The sequence below is a fragment of the Eretmochelys imbricata genome, chromosome 1 (genome assembly GCF_965152235.1).
Source record: "Eretmochelys imbricata isolate rEreImb1 chromosome 1, rEreImb1.hap1, whole genome shotgun sequence".
In the NCBI taxonomy this organism is placed as follows: Eukaryota; Metazoa; Chordata; order Testudines; family Cheloniidae; genus Eretmochelys; species Eretmochelys imbricata.
Genome location: NC_135572.1, coordinates 332,645,161 through 332,668,451, shown reverse-complemented (window position 1 = coordinate 332,668,451; position 23,291 = coordinate 332,645,161). Strand labels below are relative to the sequence as shown.

Genomic DNA, 23,291 nt, shown 5'->3' with positions numbered 1-23,291 from the left:
CAGGCCCCGACCCTGCAGCTCCCATTGGCTGAGGACTGTGGCCAATGGGAGCTGTGGGGACGGCACGCGGAGCCCTCTGGCTGCCCCTAAACGTAGGAGCCAGAGGAGGGCCATGCTGCTGCTTTTGGTAGCTGCATGGAGCGGCTGCCAACCCCGCTCCCCAGCTAGGGCATGGGCGTGGGGTAAGCCCCAGACCCCGCTCCCCAGCGGAAGCTCAAGGGCCGGATTAAATCAACTAGCAGGCCAGATGTGGCCTGCGGGCCATAGTTTGCCCACTCCTGACCTACACCGATGTGAGAATTCCTCCCATTGGCGTAGGTCAGTGGTAGGCCACGTGCAGCCTACAGGTTGCCCATCAGTAATCCGTTGGCGGGCCACGAGACAGTTTGTTTACATTGACCGTCCACAGCCACAGCCGCCCACAGCTCCCAGTGGCTGCGGTTCGCTGTTCCTGGCCAGTGGGAGCTGCAGGAAGCAGCGGCCTGCACATCCCTGGAGGCCGCAGGTTGCCCACCATTGCGTAGGTAGTGTCCACACTGAAGCATGACAGCAGTGCAGCTGTGCTGCTGTAGCAATTTAAGGGTAGATAAGCCCCAGACTGACATAGCTACAGCCCTCAAGGGTGTAAAAAATCCACATCCCTGAATGCTGTAGTTATGCTGAACTAACTCCTGGTGTAGACACAACTAGATCAATGGAGGAATGCTTTTGTTGACGTAGCTACCGTCGATCGGGGAGGTGGTGTGCCTATAGCAACAGAAAAACCCCTTTCATCACGGTAAACTGCGTCACCACTACAGGTTATGCCAGCATAGCTATAGCACCATGGCTATGCTGCTATGGTCCCCCTTCCCATATTACAGACATAGTATAGGCGTGGATGTCTAAGGGCTGGTCTACACTAGGAACTTACATCGGTATAGCTACATCTCTCAGGGTATGTCTATACTACGAAATTAGGTCGAATTTATAGAAGTCGATTTTTTAGAAAGCGATTTTATACAGTCGATTGTGTGTGTCCCCACTTAAGACCATTAAGTCGGTGGAGTGTGTCCACAGTACCAAGGCTAGCGTCGACTTCTGGACCGTTGCACTGTGGGTAGCTATCCCACAGTTCCCTCAGTCTCCGCCGCCCATTGGAATTCTGGGTTGAGATCCCAATGCCTGATGGGGCAAAAAACATTGTTGCGGGTGGTTCTGGGTACATGTCGTCAGGCCCCCCATCCCTCCCTCTCTCCATGAAAGCAATGGCAGACAATTGTTTCGCACCTTTTTTCCTGGGTTACCCGTGCAGATGGCACACCACGGCAAGCATGGAGCCCGCTCAGCTCACCGTATGTCTCCTGGGTGCTGGCAGATGTGGGACTGCATTGCTACACAGCAGCAGCTCATTGCCTTGTGGCAGCAGACAGTGCAGTACGACTGGTATATGTTTTCGTCATCTCCTGGGTGCTCTTGGCTGGCCTCGGTGAGGTTGGTCGTGGCGCCTGGGCAGACATGGGTGCTCCTGGCAAACCTTGGTCAGGTCTCTCAGGGGCACCTGGACATAAATGGGAGTGACTCAGGTCATTCTCTTCTTTAAGTTTTGTCTAATGGAGATTCAGTCCTGCCTGGAATATTGGCAGAGGGATAGCTCAGTGGTTTGAACGTTAGCCTGCTAAACCCAGGGTTGTGAGTTCAATCCTTGAGGGGGCCATTCTGCCTCAGGCTGCTCTCCCAGCCAGCAGCACCACGAGCACCCAGGAGACGATGATGGCTAGCAGTCGTACTGCACTGTCTGCTACCAGCCTACCCCTTGCTCCTCCCTCCCTCCATGAAAGCAATGGCTGACAATCGTTTCGAGCCTTTTTCTGTGCAGGCGCCATATTGCTGTCAGCATCATCATCCACCAGTCGCTTCCACTGCCACTCTGCTCTCCTGCTCATGCCATACCACGGCAAGCATGGAGCCCACTCAAATCACCGTGGCAGTTGTAACTACTCTAAACACCACACACATTATCCAGCACTATATGCAGAACCAGAACCTGCAAGAGCAGGCGAGTAGGCGATGACAGCGCAGTGAGGAGAGTGATGAGGACATGGATACAGACTTCTCTCAAAGTACGGGCCCTGGCAATTTGACCATCCTCGTGGCAATGGGGCAGGCTCATGCCATGGAACGCCGATTCTGGGCCCGGGAAACAAGCACAGACTGGTGGGACCGCATTGTGTTGCAGGTCTGGGACGATTCCCAATGGCTGCGAAACTTTCATATGAGTAAGGGCACTTTCATAGAACTTTGTGACTTGCTTTCCCCTGCCCTGAAGTGCCAGAATACCAAGATGAGAGCAGCCCTCACAGTTCACAAGCGAGTGGCGATAGCCCTGTGGAAGCTTGCAACGCCGGAGAGCTACCGGTCAGTGGGAATCAATTTGGAGTGGGCAAATCTACTGTGGGGGCTGCTGTGATCCAAGTAGCCAGTGCAATCACTGACCTGCTGCTATCAAGGGTAGTGACTCTGGGAGATGTGCAGGTCATACTGGATGGCTTGGCTGCAATGGGGTTCCCTAACTGTGGTGGGGTGATAGATGGAATGCATATCCCTATCTTGGGACTGGACCACCTTAGCAGCCAGTACATAAACCTCAAGGGGTACTTTTCAATGGTGCTGCAAGCACTGATGGATCACAAGGGACGTTTCACCAACATCAGTGTGGGATGGCTGGGAAAGGTACATGATGCTCACATCTTCAGGAGCTCAGGTCTGTGGGAACGGCTGCAGTAAGGGACTTACTTTCCAGACCAGAAAATAACTGTTGGGAATGTTGAAATGCCTATTGTCATCCTTGGGGACCCAGCCTACCCCTTAATGCTATGGCTCATGAAGCCAGACACAGGCACCCTGGACAGTTGTCAGGAGCTGTTCAACTATAGGCTGAGCAAGTGCAGAATGGTGGTAGAATGTGCATTTGGATCTTTAAAAGCGCGCTGGCGCAGTTTACTGACTCTGTTAGACCTCCGCAAAACCAGTATTCCCATTGTTATTACTGCTTGCTGTGTGCTCCACAATATCTGTGAGAGTAAGGGGGAGATGTATATGGAGGGGTGGGAGGTTGAGGCAAATCGTCTGGCCGCTGATTACGCGCAGCCAAACACCAGGGCAGTTAGAAGAGCACAACAGGGCAACAGGGCTTTGAAAACCAGTTTCATGACTGGCCAGGCTACAGTGTGACAGTTCTGTTTGTTTCTCCTTGATGAAAACCCGTCTCCTTGGTTCACTCTACTTCCCTGTAAGCCAACCGCCCTCCCCTCCCCCCTTTGATCACCGCTTGCAGAGGCAATAAAGTCATTGTTGTTTCAGATTCATGCATTCTTTATTAATTCATCACACAAATAGGAGGATAACTGCCAAGGTAGCCCGGGAGGGATGAGGGAAGCACCGAGCGGGGTGGGGGAGGATGGAAGGACAAGGCCACACTGCACTTCAAAACTTGTTGAATGCCAGCTTTCTATTGCTTCGGCAGTCCTCTGGGGTGGAGTGGTTGGGTGTCTGGAGGCCCCCCCACTGCGTTTTTGGGCGTCTGGGTGAGGAGGCTATGTAACTTGGGGAGGAGGGCTGTTGGTTACACAGGGGCTACAGTCGCAGTCTGTGCCTTTCCTACACCTCAACCATACACCAGAACATATCAGTTTGATCCTCCAGAAGCCTCAGCATTGCATCCTGCCTCCTGTCATCACACTGATGCCACCTCTCCTCTTGCTCATCCCTCCTGTCCTCACGTTCATTTTGTGCTTTCCTGGACTCTGACATTGTCTCCCTCCACGCATTGTGCTGGGCTCTTTCAGCATGGGAGGACTGCATGAGTTCAGAGAACATTTCATCGTGAGTGCATTTTTTTTCAGCTTCTAATCTTTGATAGCCTCTGGGACGGAGATGATACATGGAGCGATGAAACATTTGCAGCTGCGGGAGGGGAAAAAAGGAAGTTTAGTCTTTAAAAAGAGACATTTTAAAGAACAATGGGTAGACTCTTTCACGGTGAACCAAGCTGTTAACATTACATAGCACGTGTGCTTTCTTTAAAAGGTCGCATTTTGCCTCTTACATCGCGGGCCTGCCGGTATGGTGTGAGAGATCACACACACAGGGCCGGTGGGCAACAGAATTCGGCTTGCAGGCTGACATGGTAGGCCACAGTCTTTTGGCTTCTTTAACCTTCCTAACATGTGGGAATGGTTTTAAACAGCAGCGCCCTCATTTCACATACCAAGAACCTGTTGGGTTGGCCCTTTAAAATGGGTTGGCCATTTAAAAGGAGGGGCTGCCGTTTTTGGGTTAACATGCAGTACAAACCCAACTACCCACACACACACACTCAATTCTCTGGGATGATCTCTTCTCTCTTCCCCCCACCAAGTGGCTAACAGCAGGGATGATTTCTGTTCAGCCACAGGCAAACAGCTCAGCAGGAACGGCCACCTCTGAATGTCCCCTGAATAAAATTCCCCTATTTCAACCAGGTGACCATGAATGATATCACTCTCATGAGGATAACACAGAAAGATAAAGAACGGATGTTGCTTGAATGCCAGCAAACACCGGGACCGTACGCTGCCATGCTTTGTTATGCAATGATTCCAGACTACGTGCTGCTGGCTTGCCGTGGTAAAGTGTCCTACCATGGAGGACGGAATAAGGCTGCCCTCCCCAGAAACCTTTGGGATCCTCCCTGGAGGATTTCCACTCCATCCCCAGACACGTTAACAGACTTTTCCAGTAGCTGTACTGGCCACGAATGCATCCCAAGTCTTCAGGGGAAATTAATCATTGAACACGCTTGCTTTTAAACCGTGTATTATGTTTACAAAGGTACACTCACCAGAGGTCCCTTCTCCGCCTTCTAGGTCCGGGAGCCTGCCTTCAGTGGGTTGGGAGGGTACTAGATCCAGGGTGAGAAATAGTTCTTGGCTGTTGGGGGAAAAAGGTTTCTCCACTTACTCACTGTGCTTCAACCTCCTCCTCCTCATCTTCCTTGTCCCCAAAATCCGTATCTCTGTTGTGTGAGAGTCCATTGAGGGAGTCCACGCACAGGACTGGGATAGTTGTAGGGGCACCCCCTAGAATGGCATGCAGCTCATCCTAGAAGCAACATGTCTGGGGCTCTGACCTGGAGGGGCCACTTGGTAGGTTCTTGGTAGGCTTGCCTGAGCTCCTTAAGTTTCACGTGGCACTGCTGCGGGTCCCTGTTATAGCCTTCGTCCTTCATGCCCTCAGAGATTTTTTTCAAATATTTTGGCATTTCGTCTTTTTGAACGGAGGTCTGATAGCACGGATTCATCTCCCCATACAGCGATCAGATCCAGTACCTCCCGTTTAGTCCATGCTGGAGCTCTTTTGCGATTCTGGGACTGCATGGTCACCTCTGCTGATCAGCTCACCACGCTGGCCAAACAGGAAATGAAATTCAAAAGTTCATGGGGCTTTTCCTGTCTACCTGGCCAGTGCATCTAAGTTGAGAGAGCTGTCCAGAGTGGTCACAATGGAGCACTCTGGGATAGCTCCCGGAGGCCAATACCGTTGAGTTGCGTCCACACTACCCCAAATTTGTCCCAGCAAGGTCGATTTCAGTGCTAATCCACTTATTGGGGAGGAGTACAGAAACCGGTTTTAAGAGCCCTTAAAGTCGGAAAAAATGGCTTCGTAGTGTGAATGGGTGCAGGGCTAAACCGATCTGACGCTGCTAAATCCGACCAAAACTCATAGTGTAGACCAGGGCTCAGGAGTGTGAAAAATCCACTCCTCTGAGAGACATAGCTATACCGACCTAACCCCTGTGTAGACAGCATTAGGGTGATGGAAGAATTCTTCTGTCATCCTAGCTACTGCTTCTTGGGGAAGTGGATTACTTATGCCAGTGGGAGAACCCCTCTTGTCAGCATAGGTAGTGTCCACACTAAAGCACTATAGCGGTGTCGCAGTAATGTTCTCAGTGTATACATACCCTCTGTACAAAACTCTCTGCTGGAGTTTGAACACCTTTATATTTGTCTGTTGTATATTTTCTCTCCTTCTCACAGCCACCATTTTTCCAGAATGGGTTCTACTTGCTGTTCTCCTGTTACTAATAAAGTTCTATACTGGAAAAAGATTAAAATGTCCCCTGTCCCTTCATTTTGATTTTTAATTTTTGTTTTCCCACATTCCCCTTCCCGTATGGCATTTTCCATTAACTCCAACCTGAAGGATGTGCATCTCTCATAGCTCCTTTAACTTGTGGTGTAAGTGGCTGCACAAATCACTAGGGTTAAAAGTGAATCCTTCAAATTCTTCCTGAATCTCAGGCCATCATTCACAGTAGATTTCAGTATGTGGGGGAATGTTTGTAAATACATTGCATATCATATATATAATGGAGCAGTAGCAATACCTACAGTTAAGGTTCCCTAACACTTGTCCAATTATATTTGTGACAAATTTTAACCATTCAAACTGAAATTCAGAAAATGAAAAAATATATGTAATACAAATAATTTATTTATATTTTAAACATTCATACATATTATATATAACTAAACATATAGCTGCTAGGTAGCAAATGGTAAATACGTTATGAGACGCTCATGTATTATGAGACGCCTATGTATATCTTGTTATGTATGTTTTTTCTATATGTACACTTTAAAATTAATAAAAAGTTAATAGAAAAATGAAAAACATGGTTTTTTAAATTAAGCAGTTGATTTATTCTACAAGCTCAACTGAACTATATTTTCAAACAACACAAACAGCTTACTGAGGATACATCCTGTTTTATAATCCTGAGTTCTATCCTACAAACCCTTATGCATTTAGGCCCACTGATTTCAGTGTCGCAAAATTTTCTTGAGACAACTTTTTAAAATGTTGCCATCGGGATAGAAAAGTGTGGAATAATGTGTGAAGATGGGAATCTAGAAATCATTCACTATTCATAATTTATGTCATGTAAAAATGTATGTTATGCAAATTCTCAAATCTTGAAATGCTCTTCCTTTTTACAACAATCTCTCAGAAATATTGAGATCCCAAAACCATACACTTGGTCATCATTTATAGCACATACATTAGCAGGAAATAAGATGGATACCTCAATGTAGTCTTTCAAGAAAGCCAGCTCCATATGGCATCTATACTGAGACCACATTCAAAAACTGTAGTTAACAGTGTTTTCCTCAGCAATTAAAATTAGGGGGAGGTGTTAAAAATACAGGGGTGGGTAGGCGAGGACCAATGAGGGGTGAGACTATCAGGGTGGAGGTGGGCTGTATGGCACCATAGTAAAAACTGAAAAAATGTTTCACGACCATTTTATTAGATTTAACTCATGTTTTTAAATCCACACACAAATTAAAGTTGGCTACACAAGCCTACTATGAAGCACTACATCTAATCCTTCTTGGTTTCTTGGTGTAATTTTGCACAACTCTGTTAATGAACTTCTCAAATGCAGTGCATTCTTTTTTGGTGGCTTCTTGTGTGTCCGGTACTTCCAGTCCTTCATGATGTGCTCATGATCACGCAGGAGGCGACTTCTTTCAAAACACAAAATTCTATTCAATGAGGAAAAAGAACGCTCAGCTGTAGCTATTGTGACTGGGAGTAGAAAGAGATGAATTTCTACTTCTTTCATCCCAGAAAACATAGCACAGAGATTGGGTCAAGCCACTAGTGATGATAAAGAAGAAGTTGAAGCCATATCTTCATTCATTCATTCATTATATGATATTCCACTCTGTGTTCAAATTCTGTATTCTGTCCTGATCACATGAGCAGCCCATTGCAGGTACTGCCTCACTCCACTCAACTGTTGGTGTTTTATAGACTGTATCTGTAAAAGCTACGTAGAAGTTGATAGAATCCAGAAGTTGTTGTTGTAGAGATGTAGAATCAAGTCTGTGTACTTTACCTTTTCAGCTGGCTTAACAAACACTTCTTGTCCTCTTCATTTAAATAATCTATATAAGTGCCCTAATTAGTCAACTTCTGAAGTGAAGTCTTTGGTTCTTCTAGTATGTTTTAAATGGGTGTATCTCTGATCCTAGTGTAGCTTCCATTGCTGGACAAAGATCTACTACTATTGTGGCAGGTGCCTGGATGGCATTGTTTAATGACCCAAGTGATTTCAACAGTAGACTTACAAGAGAGAATGGTGGTTGTCTTCTTTGAACTTAGTAGCAAAAGTGGTCCAACAATCTCACTATTTAGATCCGTCCCATCTCAGTAGATATTTTCCAAAGCCAATAATAATGGTTGCAGTAATTTTAAGACAAAAGCCAAGGATTGCTCATGAGAGAGCTAGCAGGTTTTCCCAGGTTGGACCAATTTGAACATCAGTCCTCATGTATCTTCTATATTTTTCAAGACACTCAGTCTTTTTGGACTCTTGCTGAAAAAAGAGTATAATGAAGACATTAAATGTATAACTTTTTAAATGCCTTTTGAAGATTCTGCAGCTCAAACTAGTGCTAGTTGGAGTAGATGGCCTCTGCAGTATGTATAGGAGAGTTTAGAGTTACACTTTCCTCTGAGCAAACTTGTACTCCACTATGTCTTCCAGAGAAGTTGGCAGCTCCATCAACTGCACAAGCAGCCATCTGTTTGGGGTTCAATTTACAAGCATTTAACTCTTCTAAAGACATGGGTTGTCAGAGATGTTGCCAATGTGTCTTCTATAACCTGAACATCTAGAAATTCATCTGTTGGGCTACCACTGACATGAAGATAATGTACGCAGTGACTTAATACTTGATATCCATTTGCATCGGTTCATTCATGAGCCATGTATGCACATTTTCTGAATGCAGTGAGAGAGTTCTTCACTTTTTCAACTGCTGAGTCTTTCACTGTTCCACTGCATGCTTCTAACCAGTCAGTTGAGTTTGTTGCAGAAAGATAGTGAGCATGTGCTGGTCTTGGTCGGAACCACTGTCCAACTTCAGGATTAACAAATGACAACACACTTAACATTGGCCTCCAGTTTGTAGTGTGTGGTATCTCTTGCTTAAAGAGAAAGTATGATGTGACCGTCATGTTTGTTTGAATAAACTGTATTGTGTCTCGAGCATTTTTAACAACCTCATTAAGTCCTTCTAAAATTGGCTTTGACAATGACTGGCTTTTTGCATGTCAATGCAGTCCAGAGGATTGGTGTTTTGATTCATATGTCTCCATGCTTCAACCACCATTCTAGAGGACATGCGTCCATGCTGATGACGGGTTCTGCTCAATAACAATCCAAAGCAGTGTGGACTGACGCATGTTCATTTTTATTATCTGAGTCAGATGCCACTAGCAGAAGATTGATTTTCTTTTTTGGTGGTTTGGGTTCTGTAGTTTCTGCGTGCGAGTGTTGGTCTTTTAAGACTTAGAATCATAGAATATCAGGGTTGGAAGGGACCCCTGAAGGTCATCTAGTCCAACCCCCTGCTTGAAGCAGGACCAATTCCCAGTTAAATCATTCCAGCCAGGGCTTTGTCAAGCCTGACCTTAAAAACCTCTAAGGAAGGAGATTCTACCACCTCCCTAGGTAACGCATTCCAGTGTTTCACCACCCTCTTAGTGAAAAAGTTTTTCCTAATATCCAATCTAAACCTCTCCCACTGCAACTTGAGACCATTACTCCTCGTTCTGTCATCTGCTACCATTGAGAACAGTCTAGAGCCATCCTCTTTGGAACCCCCTTTCAGGTAGTTGAAAGAAGCTATCAAATCCCCCCTCATTCTTCTCTTCTGCAGTCTAAACAATCCCAGCTCCCTCAGCCTCTCCTCATAAGTCATGTGTTCTAGACCCCTAATCATTTTTGTTGCCCTTCGCTGGACTCTCTCCAGTTTCTCCACATCCTTCTTGTAGTGTGGGGCCCAAAACTGGACACAGTACTCCAGATGAGGCCTCACCAATGTCGAATAGAGGGGAACGATCACGTCCCTCGATCTGCTCGCTATGCCCCTACTTATACATCCCAAAATGCCATTGGCCTTCTTGGCAACAAGGGCACACTGCTGACTCATATCCAGCTTCTCGTCCACTGTCACCCCTAGGTCCTTTTCCGCAGAACTGCTGCCTAGCCATTCGGTCCCTAGTCTGTAGCGGTGCATTGGATTCTTCCATCCTAAGTGCAGGACCCTGCACTTATCCTTATTGAACCTCATCAGATTTCTTTTGCCCCAATCCTCCAATTTGTCTAGGTCCCTCTGTATCCTATCCCTGCCCTCCAGCGTATCTACCACTCCTCCCAGTTTAGTATCATCCGCAAATTTGCTGAGAGTGCAATCCACACCATCCTCCAGATCATTTATGAAGATATTGAACAAAACCGGCCCCAGGACCGACCCTTGGGGCACTCCACTTGATACCGGCTGCCAACTAGACATGGAGCCATTGATCACTACCCGTTGAGCCCAACAATCTAGCCAGCTTTCTACCCACCTTATAGTGCATTCATCCAGCCCATACTTCCTTAACTTGCTGACAAGAATACTGTGGGAGACCGTGTCAAAAGCTTTGCTAAAGTCAAGAAACAATACATCCACTGCTTTCCCTTCATCCACAGAACCAGTAATCTCATCATAAAAGGCGATTAGATTAGTCAGGCATGACCTTCCCTTGGTGAATCCATGCTGGCTGTTCCTGATCACTTTCCTCTCATGCAAGTGCTTCAGGATTGATTCTTTGAGGACCTGCTCCATGATTTTTCCAGGGACTGAGGTGAGGCTGACTGGCCTGTAGTTCCCAGGATCCTCCTTCTTCCCTTTTTTAAAGATTGGCACTACATTAGCCTTTTTCCAGTCATCCGGGACTTCCCCGGTTCGCCACGAGTTTTCAAAGATAATGGCCAATGGCTCTGCAATCACAGCCGCCAATTCCTTCTGCACTCTCGGATGCAACTCGTCCGGCCCCATGGACTTGCTCTTCTGAAAGCATGCTCCCTCTAAGATTTGGACTTCTGAAAGCATGCTCCCTCTAAGATTTTGGAAGGCGCTTCAGATTCTTAAACCTTGGGTTGAGTGTTGTAGCTATCTTTAGAAATCTCACATTGGTACCTTCTTTTGTGTTTGTCTGATATGGAAGCATGTCCTCTGGAATGGTGCCCAAAACATGAAGGGGCATATGAATGTTTAGCATATCTGGCGTGTGTATACCTTGCGATGCCGACTATAAAAGTGCCATGTGAATGCCTGTTCAGACTTTCAGGTGATATTGTAAATAAGAAGAGGGCAGCATTATCTCCTGTAAATGTAAATAAACTTGTTTCTTTTAGTGACTGGCTGAACAAGAAGTAGGACTGAGTGGACTTGTAGGCACTAAAGTTTTACATTGTTTTGTTTTTAAGTGTGATTATGTAACAAAAATAATCTACATTTGTAAGTTGAACTTTCATGATAAGGAGATTGCACTACAGTACTTATATGAGGTGAATTGAAAAATACTATTTCTTTTGTTATTTTTACAGTGCAAATATTTGTAATAAAAAATAACATACACTTTGATTTCAGTTACAACAAAATACAATATATATGAAAATGTAGAGAAACATCCAAAATATTTAATAAATTTTAATTGGTATTCTATTGTTTAATAGTGAGATTAAAACTGTGATTAATCGCGATTAATTTTTTTGTTAATTGTGTGAGTTATCTGTGATTAATCAACAGTCGTAGTTCTTATGTAAAAAGTAATTATAATAAAAATGTTTAGTAAAGAAACTCCCCAAGATAAATCCTCGAGATAGCAAGAATATGAGATGACGACCTTGGCAACAATGGTTTTAAAAATCTTGGCCTACTAGGAAATGTATATTTATATAAGTTTGTCAGTCACAAATCTAGCATTTTGGAGCAAAGTCACTAAAATGTAATCCGACAAACAAATGTTCCTTTAACTTGCCCCTCCCTTCTCTCTCTGCCTCACCCCACTCATAGTTATTGTCTTTGGTCAGTGAAGACCAAGAGTTCAGAGGTGCTTTCGCATGAGTTCACCTCCCACCCTGCGGGGAGGGAGCGTGCGGGGGAGAAGTCGTCTTGCTGTTTCCGCCAGCTGCTTGTCACTCCCTCTGGCTGTTCACTCTGGTTGCTGTGGTTTGTTGTACCACCACTCCATCGCTGATCGCCCTGTGATGTCCCCTTCTGCTGCCACCTGCCACTGTGACCTCTGCAAGTCGGTCTCTTGAAGTTCCACCCAGCATTCAGTGATTTCAGCTCTCATTTGGGGAACCTCACAGTGAGTGCAGGCTGGGCTGTCTTTTCCACAAAAATGCCATCCTGCAGCAGGTCTAACCACTTAGACCTGATTATTAGTGATTTCAGCTCTAATGGTCACTTAACAAAACAAAATACTCTCTATGGAGCCTAATAAGCTCCATCTTTAAATAGGGGAGGGGGCAGGTCAAATAGTACCTGTGAGTCTTAGGCACAGCCCACACCACCAAGCAAAACCCCTATCCCTCCCACTCCACTGGGACCTGCCATCCAAACCCCTTGCTCAGCGAGTGCTGTTCTGTTGAGAGTGACCAGTGCTTAATTTGTAATGAGAGAGGTACCGGGGCTCAAGCAAGTTTTTGACTTTCATAATTGACGTGGCAAGCCCAGAGGTTCTGGGCCTATGAACTGCCAAACCTAGAGGTGCTGGAGCTCAGCCCTGGCAAAAATTGAGCACTGAGGGTGACCCCCTTGGTCAGGACAGGCTCAATATAGTTCTGCTGCCCTTTACTCAGACAGTAAGGATAACAACATTTCATGACCCCCACATTCAATAGTAAATAGGTTTCAGAGTAACAGCCATGTTAGTCTGTATTCGCAAAAAGAAAAGGAGTACTTGTGGCACCTTAGAGACTAACCAATTTATTTGAGCATAAACTTTCGTGAGCTACAGCTCACTTCATCGGATGCATACTGTGGAAAATACAGAAGATGTTTTTATATACACAAACCATGAAAAAATGGATGTTTATCACTACAAAAGGCTTTCTCTCCCCCCACCCCACTCTCCTGCTGGTAATAGCTTATCTAAAGTGATCACTCTCCTTACAATGTGTATGATAATCAAGGTGGGCCATTTCCAGCACAAATCCAGGGTTTAACAAGAACGTCTGAGGAACAGTGGGGGGGAGGGGGTGGAAGGAATAAACAAGGGGAAATAGGTTACTTTTTATAATGAATCAACCATTCCCAGTCTCTATTCAAGCCTAAGTTAATTGTATCCAATTTGCAAATTAATTCCAATTAAGCAGTCTCTCATTGGAGTCTGCTTTCAAAGTTTTTTTGTTGAAGGATAGTCACTTTGAGATCAGAAATCGAGTGACCAGAGAGATTGAAGTGTTCTCCGACTGGTTTATGAATGTTATAATTCTTGACATCTGATTTGTGTCCATTTATTCTTTTACGAAGAGACTGTCCAGTTTGACCAATGTACATGGCAGAGGGGCATTGCTGGCACATGATGACATATATCACATTGGTGGATGTGCAGGTGAACGAGCCTCTGATAGTGTGGCTGATGTTATTAGGCCCTGTGATGGTGTCCCCTGAATAGATATGTGGGCACAGTTGGCAACGGGCTTTGTTGCAAGGATAGGTTCCTGGGTTAGTGGTTCTGTTGTGTGGTATGTGGTTGCTGGTGAGTATTTGCTTCAGGTTGTGGGGCTGTCTGTAGGCAAGGACTGGCCTGTCTCCCAAGATTTATGAGAGTGTTGGGTCATCCTTCAGGATAGGTTGTAGATCCTTGATAATGCGTTGGAGGGGTTTTAGTTGGGGGCTGAAGGTGACGGCTAGTGGCGTTCTGTTATTTTCTTAGTTAGGCCTGTCCTATAGTAGGTGACTTCTGGGAACTCTAATTATACTAACAATACTAAAGTGATTTGTAACCCAACACCAGCCAAAATTTGGTCACTTGGGCAATACGGCTTTGTCTGCTGGATACCTAGGTAGAGTAGTTGAGTTCATGTAAGTACAAGTTCAGGTGAGTTCAAGTCTGGTCCTGAAGCCTTCCCCCTGCCTTGGCTGTCAGGGGAGAGCTCATTCAGACCTAGCTTACAAATCATATATTGAAATTATAATTATAATTTGGCCAACATTGCCAAAACGAATGTGCAAACATTGTCAAAAAAACAGCTGTGTGAAGAAGCTAGTCTTTGTTCTTACTTTTCAAACCCATTATACTTTTTCGGGTACAAGTATTTTATCATATACTGTATGCTTTTAAAGTGTGTATTAATGTTTCAGTTCAAATTTCCAACCAATGACTAAATTGGCAACACTGTAAATAGCTGCATCAGGGTGTTGGGGAAGTTCAGGGGTTGGAGGTAGAGAAATCCCTGGTAGTCAATCTAGGTCAAAGGTCCTAAGTACTAGCATACAGGCAGCATTAGAGCCTTAATGGTGTCTTGTTTAATTTGTTCTTTTTTTTTCCTTCTTTTTTCTGTAGCCAAGCATCTATAATTTGGCTCTTTCAGATATAGTTCATCTTTATACAGAGCATTTCTTCTAGTCTTCTAGTTTTATGCATATGTCATTGTTTTAATTTTTATTAATGTTTTTATCGAAGTGAGTAATTTTTAGCACAACCCTTCCACCCATGAGTTTTAAAACTCAAGTTCAGGTTTTTGTGGTTGGCAGTACTGTAAATATATTTGTTCTGCTTTAACAGGAAAAGCATTCTGACTTTTTTAAAATGAGCAATCATATGTATAATCAACTTGGTTAAAACTTCCTTCCTGGTAAGTGCAGCACTTCCTTTGCATCTGGATATGAAGGCGAGCAAGAAAAGCAGAACAACTTAAACAATCAACTTTCTTGATCCTCATTTAAAAAAAATACTTTAAAATTAAACAAATGAGTCTTATTCAGCGACTCATCCTGTGCTTTGTAATCAGGTAATGTTTCAATTTGATTTGGTAATTATAAATATGGTGCCCAGAGTTATTTGCTTTCTGAAACATTAAGAACGAATTGTAGTCACCATGTGTTCTGTTGTTACAACAAAACTAACCTGAATGTTCTTACCTTTTTGTTCTAATATTTGCAAGGGCCTGATGAGATTACTGGGGCTTTTTGTAAGCAAATAGAGGGAGGCTTTATGTATAAAAGTTTTTTCTAAAAAAATGTTGAAATTAAGCAATCTAACAACATAATTTGTGAAGGAGACATTGAAGGGGAACAAATGTAAGTACATCCAGTCAACTTTGCTTTCCTCAGCTGAATACTTTGTAAATAACTTCCACTTTGATATGGTAGAACAGAGACTAATTGTGAGTGATAACATTTTGCTTTCTTAAAATCAGTAAGATTGTCTTAAAATTTCTTTCTGATTTTGTTTGTTTTAGATATTTTCACTTGCTATAAAATGTACTAGAGTGTCATTGGCTTGCAAACATTTTCATCATATTAGGCTAAAATTTAGATGTACGTTATATAAGGGATTTTTAAAATAAAAATATCCTAATGCTTTATTATGGAGGGGGGGAAACAATCAACAGTTTCGCTTTCTGTGGGGTCCACACAGAAACAATATTTGTTTCCTCTGCTACAATTAACATATTTTTCTCCGGAGCTTACTATGACATCATTCTGTGATACTGGATCACTAACAGCAAAATGTCTTTTAATTGTTAAAATCCATTTGTGTTAATTTCAGCATCATCCAAAATACAGGAGGGGAAAAAAAGTCAATGTTTGCCAAATTCAAAAGAGAAAATTAGTCAGAGCAAAAAAACATTGTCAAGCTTCTAGAGATCAGTTTCTAGTGAAGTCTGGGAGTTTAGGCCCCCGAGGCCCTCACAGGATCAGGTTCACAATTCATAAAATGTGTTTGGGTGAATTGTGTTCTATAAATGCACAATTTTAATTAGTTATTGCTGTACCTAATGTTTGGTTTTAAAATTAATAGGTTGATTCAAATAAGCCATCCTGAACAAAAATAGTTTTATTCAGAAACTTTTGGACTATATATTGTATATGTAAAGGTTATGATTAAAGCCTGTAGTTAAACTTAAGAAAAAGAGCTAATGTGTCTGTAGAAGAATACACACAGAAATTAAATGAGAAAGTGATCAAACATTTGTATGTTTTGCTAGATTTCTTCTGGCATGGAGTTGAGGAATTATGAACAGCCTGTTGTAATGAGAGAAGAAAACAAACGAAGGAGAAGAAGAATGAAGCCATACAGCGCAGCAAGTAATTTGTCTTCAATGGAACTGATATCCATTGAGTTCATTCTGCCTACAAACAATAAACACACTAAAATGTCGGAAACAATGTTACTCGAAATAGCTGGCAACTGTACTGTTGAGCAAATGAAAGCACAGATTTGGATGCGTGCAATAGAGATGAGCCAAACCACAGACTTTTACCATAAATTCACCCCAGATCAATTTATTCTTCAATATCAAAAGAAAGGGCAGTGGTATGAAATTTATGACAAACATCAAGTAATACAGACATTGGACTGCATACTGTATTGGAAAGTGTTACAGAAAAAGGTAGGCAAAATTCATGTTGTCCAGAAGGAAAAACCAACAGAGGCGGTTCAGGAATTTCAGACGCAGCTTAATGATTTAATTGGCTATGATGTCACTGATGTTAGTAATGTGCATGATGATGAGCTAGAATTTACGCGTCGCAGATTAGTCACACCACGAATGATTGAAGTAGCCTGCAGAGATCCAAAATTGTATTCAATGCATCCATGGATTACATCCAAGCCACTCCCAGAATATGTGTTTAAAAAGATTACTAATAACAATATTTTTATAATCATACATAGAGGAACAACTAGCCAAAAAATTAAAGTATCAATTGATGACACTCCAGATATGATACTTCAGAGCTTTTTCACAAAAATGGCAAAGAAGAAATCTTTGATGGATATTCCTGAGGATCACAGTGAACTGGATTTTGTTCTCAGGGTTTGTGGCAGAGATGAGTATATCACAGGAGAGACGCCAATCAAAGATTTTCACTGGATAAGACAGTGCCTGAAGAATGGGGAAGAGATCCACCTAGTACTAGATGACCCTCCTGACCCCAAGGAGGATGAGGTTCAGAAAGAAGAATGGCCCTTGGTGGATGACTGCACAGGTGTTACAGGATATCATGAACAGCTGACAATAGACGGAAAAGATCATGAGAGGGTGTTCATTATCTCTTTGTGGGACTGTAATAGAAAATTCAGGGTCAAGATAGTTGGCATTGATATCCCAGTGCTACCAAGAAATACTGAACTTACTGTGTTTGTTGAGGCTAATATTCAACATGGACAACAACTTCTTTCACAGAGAAGGACCGCATCTAAGCCTTTTACTGAGGAGGTTCTGTGGAATACTTGGGTTGAATTTGATATTAAAATTAAAGATTTGCCTAAAGGAGCGCTACTAAATCTACAGATATATTGTGGCAAAGCACAGGCATTATCCACAAAGGTTAGCCTTCAGTCACATGATTCCCCCAACTCCGATTCTAAATGCAAAACTCAGCTACTCTATTATGTAAATATTTTGTTGATTGATCACCGTTCACTGCTACGTAGTGGGGAGTACGTGCTTCATATGTGGAAGATTTCAGGTAAAGGGGAAGAGCAGGGAAGCATCAATGCTGACAAACTTACATCAGCTACCAATCCTGATAAAGAAAACTCAATGGCTATCTCTATTGTTTTGGATAAATATTGCCACCCAATAGCTTTGCCCAAACATAGGATAACATCTGACCCCCAAGGGGATAGGACAAGAGCTGAAATGCCCAACCAGCTTCGCAAACAACTTGAAGCGATCGTAGACACTGACCCACTTAATCCACTTACTCCTGAGGACAAAGAATTACTGTGGCATTTTAGATATGAAAGCATAAAGCACCCCAAGGCATATCCTAAGCTGCTTAGCTCAGTGAAGTGGGGACAGCAAGAAATAGTGGCTAAAACATACCAGTTGTTAGCTAAAAGAGAAGCTTGGGATCATAGCACTTTGGATGTTGGACTAACAATGCAACTTTTGGACTGTAACTTTTCGGATGAAAATGTAAGAGCAATGGCCGTTCAAAAGCTGGAGAGCTTAGAAGATGACGATGTTCTGCATTACCTTTTGCAACTAGTGCAGGTAAGGTATATTTGCATTCCTGAACATTAGTTTCCTTGAATATTTGCATGATCATAGAAATGTTCCAGTGTTATGAATGACCTACTGTTTGAAGTCTTCAATGTTAATCAAAACAGTGCTAGTGAAAGGAATTAATTTAATAATATTCTTAATACATTTACCTTTCATAGCATTCACAGGTTGTGTCTATGTTAACAGTCTTCTTCCAATTTCCCACAGTCAACTTAGCACCAGTGTAGCTCTAATGATGGAAGCACATCCTAACCACTGGATTTTCTAATCCTGCTCAGAGCAGGTCTAGATCACATGATAGTTAAAGCACCAGTTGCATAATGATCAGTGGCACTGCAGTCAGAGAGCCCATGTTTCCCTGAGGTAGGGGGACCAGATGTCCTGATTTTATAGGGACCGTCCAGATGCTTGGGGCTTTTGCTTCATAGGTGTCTATTACCCCCTACCCCCATCCTGATTTTTCACACTTGCTATCTGGTCACCCTATCCTGAGGCACTTTTATTGACAGGACACCAGGGAATGTGGGGAGTTTGGCTGGAAGCAACACAGCCACATGGTCAGAGCAATGCACAGGATTTAATAAAGTTATGTCTTCAATTTAACCTTCATTCAGCTTTACACTAAGTGATTGAAACATCAGTGACCGAGTCCGTACCAGTGCTCCTGCTATTGCTGCTACTGTTGGTAATGAAACAATGAAAAGTTTGAAGAAAATGCTAGGTTAGACAAGGCCTGACACACAAGTTTTGGGTTGTGTTTAGGGTCTGCTTGCAGAGTTGTGTGAAGAATCTTTCATGCTGCTGTGCATGCATCTTATCTGGCAATACTATCAATTTTGTACTGTCATGTAATTGTACTTCTCCCTAAAATTTAAAAAGTATAAAACAGCAAAATAAAAAATAAAAGGCATGGCAAGGAACCATGGTTCTGACTCCATACTTAGGATTTATTCATTCACAGAAAGTTAGAAAGATCAAAATCAGGGTTTTAATGGAAAGTGAGTTACAATCCTATTTGCTTGAAATATCTCGTATATGGTCTCTTGCTAGCTATTGTTGCTGAAAGCTTGAGATCAGTTATACGACAAAGCATTTCAGAGATCTGAGTTTGAAAAGGGAAGTTTCTTTCACTTTCACAATAGTTTTCTTTGGGGTGGGAACACTGCACCATTGCAACTTGCAGAACTGAGGGTATTATTGATTGCAGATGAAATTTGTAATAGTGCAATTCAGTTGTGTAAATGCATATTGAGCTTCTCGGGTCCTATTCTGCACCTTTCGAGACCTGGCAGCTCTTTCTCTGTAAAGGTTATAAACTCCATAGCAGCAGAGACAACTAAATGTCAAGGAACCTATGAGCAAGTTCTGCAGTAACATTGAGCACCTCTGTGGCAAGGGAGCCTGTGGACCTTGTAAGCCACACAGGTCTAGAGGTAGTTGCTGATTCCTAAGAAAGTGAAGTTAGCGCTTCCAGATTTGCAGGAGCAGGGCTTCTGACAAAGCCTCTATATACTCTCCAGCCTCATCTTCACCCATCTGGAGGTTGGGCTCCCCAGACAGGACGTATGCAATTCAAGGTTTGTAAATTTACCAAAAGTTACCACTAAGATTATCTAGTCTGACCTCCCACATAACTACTCCTATGTATACTCTCCTTTAAGATAGCAGACCTTACAGACAAGTCATTGTTTATTTTTAACAGATTTTTGCACCCAAATTAGAGGCTCAGTTAATATGCAGGCTGGTGGATACTCGAGTGCATACAATGCAGGATGCTAAGATTTTTCTGTGTGCATTTTCTAAAAGAATTTGTTTCAAGACAATATACATTAAAATGATTTTAGGAAGAAATAAACTACTGAGGTATTTTTAGTTTATTTTCAAAACAAAAGGAAAAACTGGGTTAAAACTTTTATTAAATTATAATATACACAATATTTTAATGTAAAACAATATTAGAATGTTTTATTTTATTGCCACCCCCTCACCTGAATGTCTGCGTACTGTCACTATAATGCACCAAGATTCATGAGTGTGACGTTACACTGGATGGCTTTTGTTTGTTAATCATCTGTCACAATAATAATGTGTTTTTGGGTTTTGTTTTTTGTTTTTTTGAGACAGCTAGCATAGAATCATAGAATGCAGTGATCAAATCACATGCAAAGAAACATCAGTGCTTTTTCCAACTTTTTTTTCTCTAAAGACCTATGCTTTTCCATAACATTTTTCCTTTGACAGAGCTCTATTCTATTGATGTCATCTGTAATTTACACATATAAGAAAATGCAACAAGGTATTGTAAATATTTTAAATAAAATTTGTATTTCTTTGATTTTTATATGCATTTTTTAGGCTGTGAAATTTGAACCCTATCATGACAGCGCACTAGCCAGATTTCTACTAAAACGAGGTTTGAGAGTAAGTACTTCAAAATTAAGTAACATTAAAGTTACAGGCATTCTTAAAATTGACTGTTTCTCAGGAGAATGTCATGTATATTAATTTTAGCCTTTTCTCTGCCTTTAGAACAAAAGAATTGGTCACTTTTTGTTTTGGTTTTTAAGAAGTGAGATTGCTCAGTCCATGCACTACCAGCAGAGGTTTGCTGTGATCCTAGAAGCCTATCTTAGGGGCTGTGGAAAAGCCATGCTACATGATTTCATGAAACAGGTTCAGATAATTAAGTTGCTGCATAAAGTCACAATGGATATAAAATCAGTTTCTGCTGAAAAGTACGATGTCACCTCTCAAGGTATTTATTCATAGGTATTGCTTCATTTGTTATGTAATGTGTGTGTCTTTTTGCTCCATGTGTATTAAAACCAAATCAGCAAACAGTATGTTTCTCTGTAATGTCCATAAGAGTAAATTACTACCTCAGCCACTGAGCATCACAGTTAATTCTTCTAAATAGCCATATAAGTTGTGGGTGTCAAAGAAGCCAATAATATATTCACTTGTGGAAAAGTGCATTAATGCGGAGTTAAGGTTGGAGGCACTCAATGGTGTGCTGTGTTCCTGGGTGCCTTCCAGAACTCAAATGTTGTAAAACCAGGAAATGCAGAATTCAGGTACTCTAATATTCTTCTAATCTAAGGAGTATGTAATGTGACAAGAAAAAACAAAAGACATGCTACCATGTAATGAAGAGATAAGATGACACCACAAAATACAACCTTAACTCCTGTCTCCTTTATGTATTACTGCAACACTGGTGCAGGTTCAAGTTCATGTACCTCTCCTGGTATAAACAGGAAGCAGTGTGTTCTCAGTGAGGGGTCCTGGGCTCTGAAATTAATTTTCCTTCTTGGTTCATCTGAGCCATGGATGTGGTGTGACCTGATGTTTATGCAGACTTTTCCTAGAGAAGTGGAAGGTTAATTGTAGGGATTAATTAAGGAGCTGACTAGTAGGCTCTTGGGAAAATTACTGGAGGTCTCACTTCCTCTTTTCATGTATGTATTTTTGAGAGAAATGATCAGTGGGTATGAGCCTGGTTAGGTACCCTGTTTTAATTACAATTTGTATTAAAGTTGTGTATATGTTTTATTATGTGCCTAGCACCTGAGATAGGCACAGTGGACAAATTTGAGTGAAACCATACTTTTTTATCTCAATTAAAAGTGAATGGATTTTTAATTCAGCTCATTGATTTTATAAAGGATGACACCTTTCTTCAGATTTACAGTATATTTTGCATATGCTAAAGAAGCACCCATAATAAAACGTAATGTGAAGTCATATTTTTCATTAAATTACTTTCTCAATATATCTCATAAACCAGTTTATGCTCCAGGCTAACAGTCCTGAAACAGTGTTTTGGATTGTAGTAAGTGCGAGGCTTCATTTCAAAGGTCTTGGAGCATTCTTACCCAGGATGAAAGAAATGTTTACTTCATTTATGAATATGCCTCCTCTTTTTTGAACAACTTTCCAGATACTTCATTCCTAGAAGAGAGAATTGCTTTCACTACTATACCTGCACCGTAACATCTTACCAGTTCCTTTTCAGCATTTACCATGCTGAATCAACCACCAATAGGAGCTTGTAACATGACTGGTTCCAGCAGTCAGAAAATCCATTGTGAATAGTGCAACTTCATATCAACACCAGAAAGTGTTCCTTCAGTCCAAAGATCCTGATGTTGTTAATTGAAAAGTAAATTCCAAGTTCCTTTTCTTTGTGAATATCGGCTTTGAAATCCCAGGCCAACTCACCATCCACTAATTCCATGGTGTAAATCGATGTTTCCAAGATAAGCCATTATTGGGGTAGTCAGTTGTGTGAGTAGACCTGAAAAAATGCATAGTGTTCACCTTGGATCACCCAGGTATTTTTTCAGATCCTGCTATGTTTTCTCTTTTATCCTGCACTCCTAAATTCAGGAGGAGTTTTGCTGTTTTAAAGACTGTAGGATTGGGGCCATAGTATTTAATAACCTAGACAAACCCTCCTGTGTCATGCCCAGTGTTCAACATGGTGTTTGTTTGGTTTGTGATGCTGACAAACCCCATTAAAAAGTTCTACATTTTAGAAGAAATTTACTTTTAATTATTTTACAAAACACATAGAGAGGCTTCCTCAAACTTCTTTGATCATAACATCTACCTTTTAGGAGGAAACTTGAAGCTTCTGCAGCTCTGGAGAGAGAGAGAGAGAGATTCTGAAATGTCAATCACAGCAATCAGCTTTATGTCCAGCAAGTTGTCTGTCTTATGTGATTTTTTTTCTTTTCTTTCTTCTCTTCCACTCTCTCCAAATATAGTGTAATATATAACAGGACCTGAAAAGAGTACTTGGGTGATCAAGTGTGACTGCTCTGCATTTTTCAGGCCTACTCACATGACTGACTGTTCCACTAATGACTTATCTAAGTTTGTTTTTACAAAAAGAAAAGGAGTACTAGTGGCACCTTAGAGACTAACCAATTTATTTGAGCATAAGCTTTCGTGAGCTACAGCTCACTTCATTGGATGCATTCAGTGGAAAATACAGTGAGGAGATTTATATACACAAAACATGAAAAAATGAGCGTTATCATACACACTGTAAGGAGAGTGATCACTTAAGATGAGCTATGACCAGCAGGAGAGTCTGGGGGGGGAGGGGGAGAGTATCTTTTGTAGTGATAATCAAGGTGGGCCATTTCCAGCAGTTAACAGGAACGTCTGA

The 23,291-nt window shown here is 42.1% G+C and overlaps 1 protein-coding gene across 2 annotated transcripts in view; it reads left to right on the top strand.

Annotated features, from left to right (window-relative positions):
* The window catches only part of PIK3CG (phosphatidylinositol-4,5-bisphosphate 3-kinase catalytic subunit gamma), a 54,506-nt gene that overhangs the window by 5,248 nt on the left and 25,967 nt on the right, over window positions 1-23,291 (top strand). Inside the window, exons 1-4 of one of the 2 annotated variants that reach the window (XM_077835454.1) lie at window positions 14,756-14,887; window positions 16,088-18,103; window positions 20,471-20,536; window positions 20,645-20,870. In XM_077835454.1, the coding sequence (XP_077691580.1) occupies window positions 16,100-18,103; window positions 20,471-20,536; window positions 20,645-20,870 (2,296 nt within the window). In that variant the 5' untranslated portion in view covers window positions 14,756-14,887; window positions 16,088-16,099. Of the gene's footprint in view, window positions 1-14,755; window positions 14,888-16,087; window positions 18,104-20,470; window positions 20,537-20,644; window positions 20,871-23,291 lie in introns of those variants that run through there. The other variant, XM_077835464.1, reaches the window with a different exon arrangement.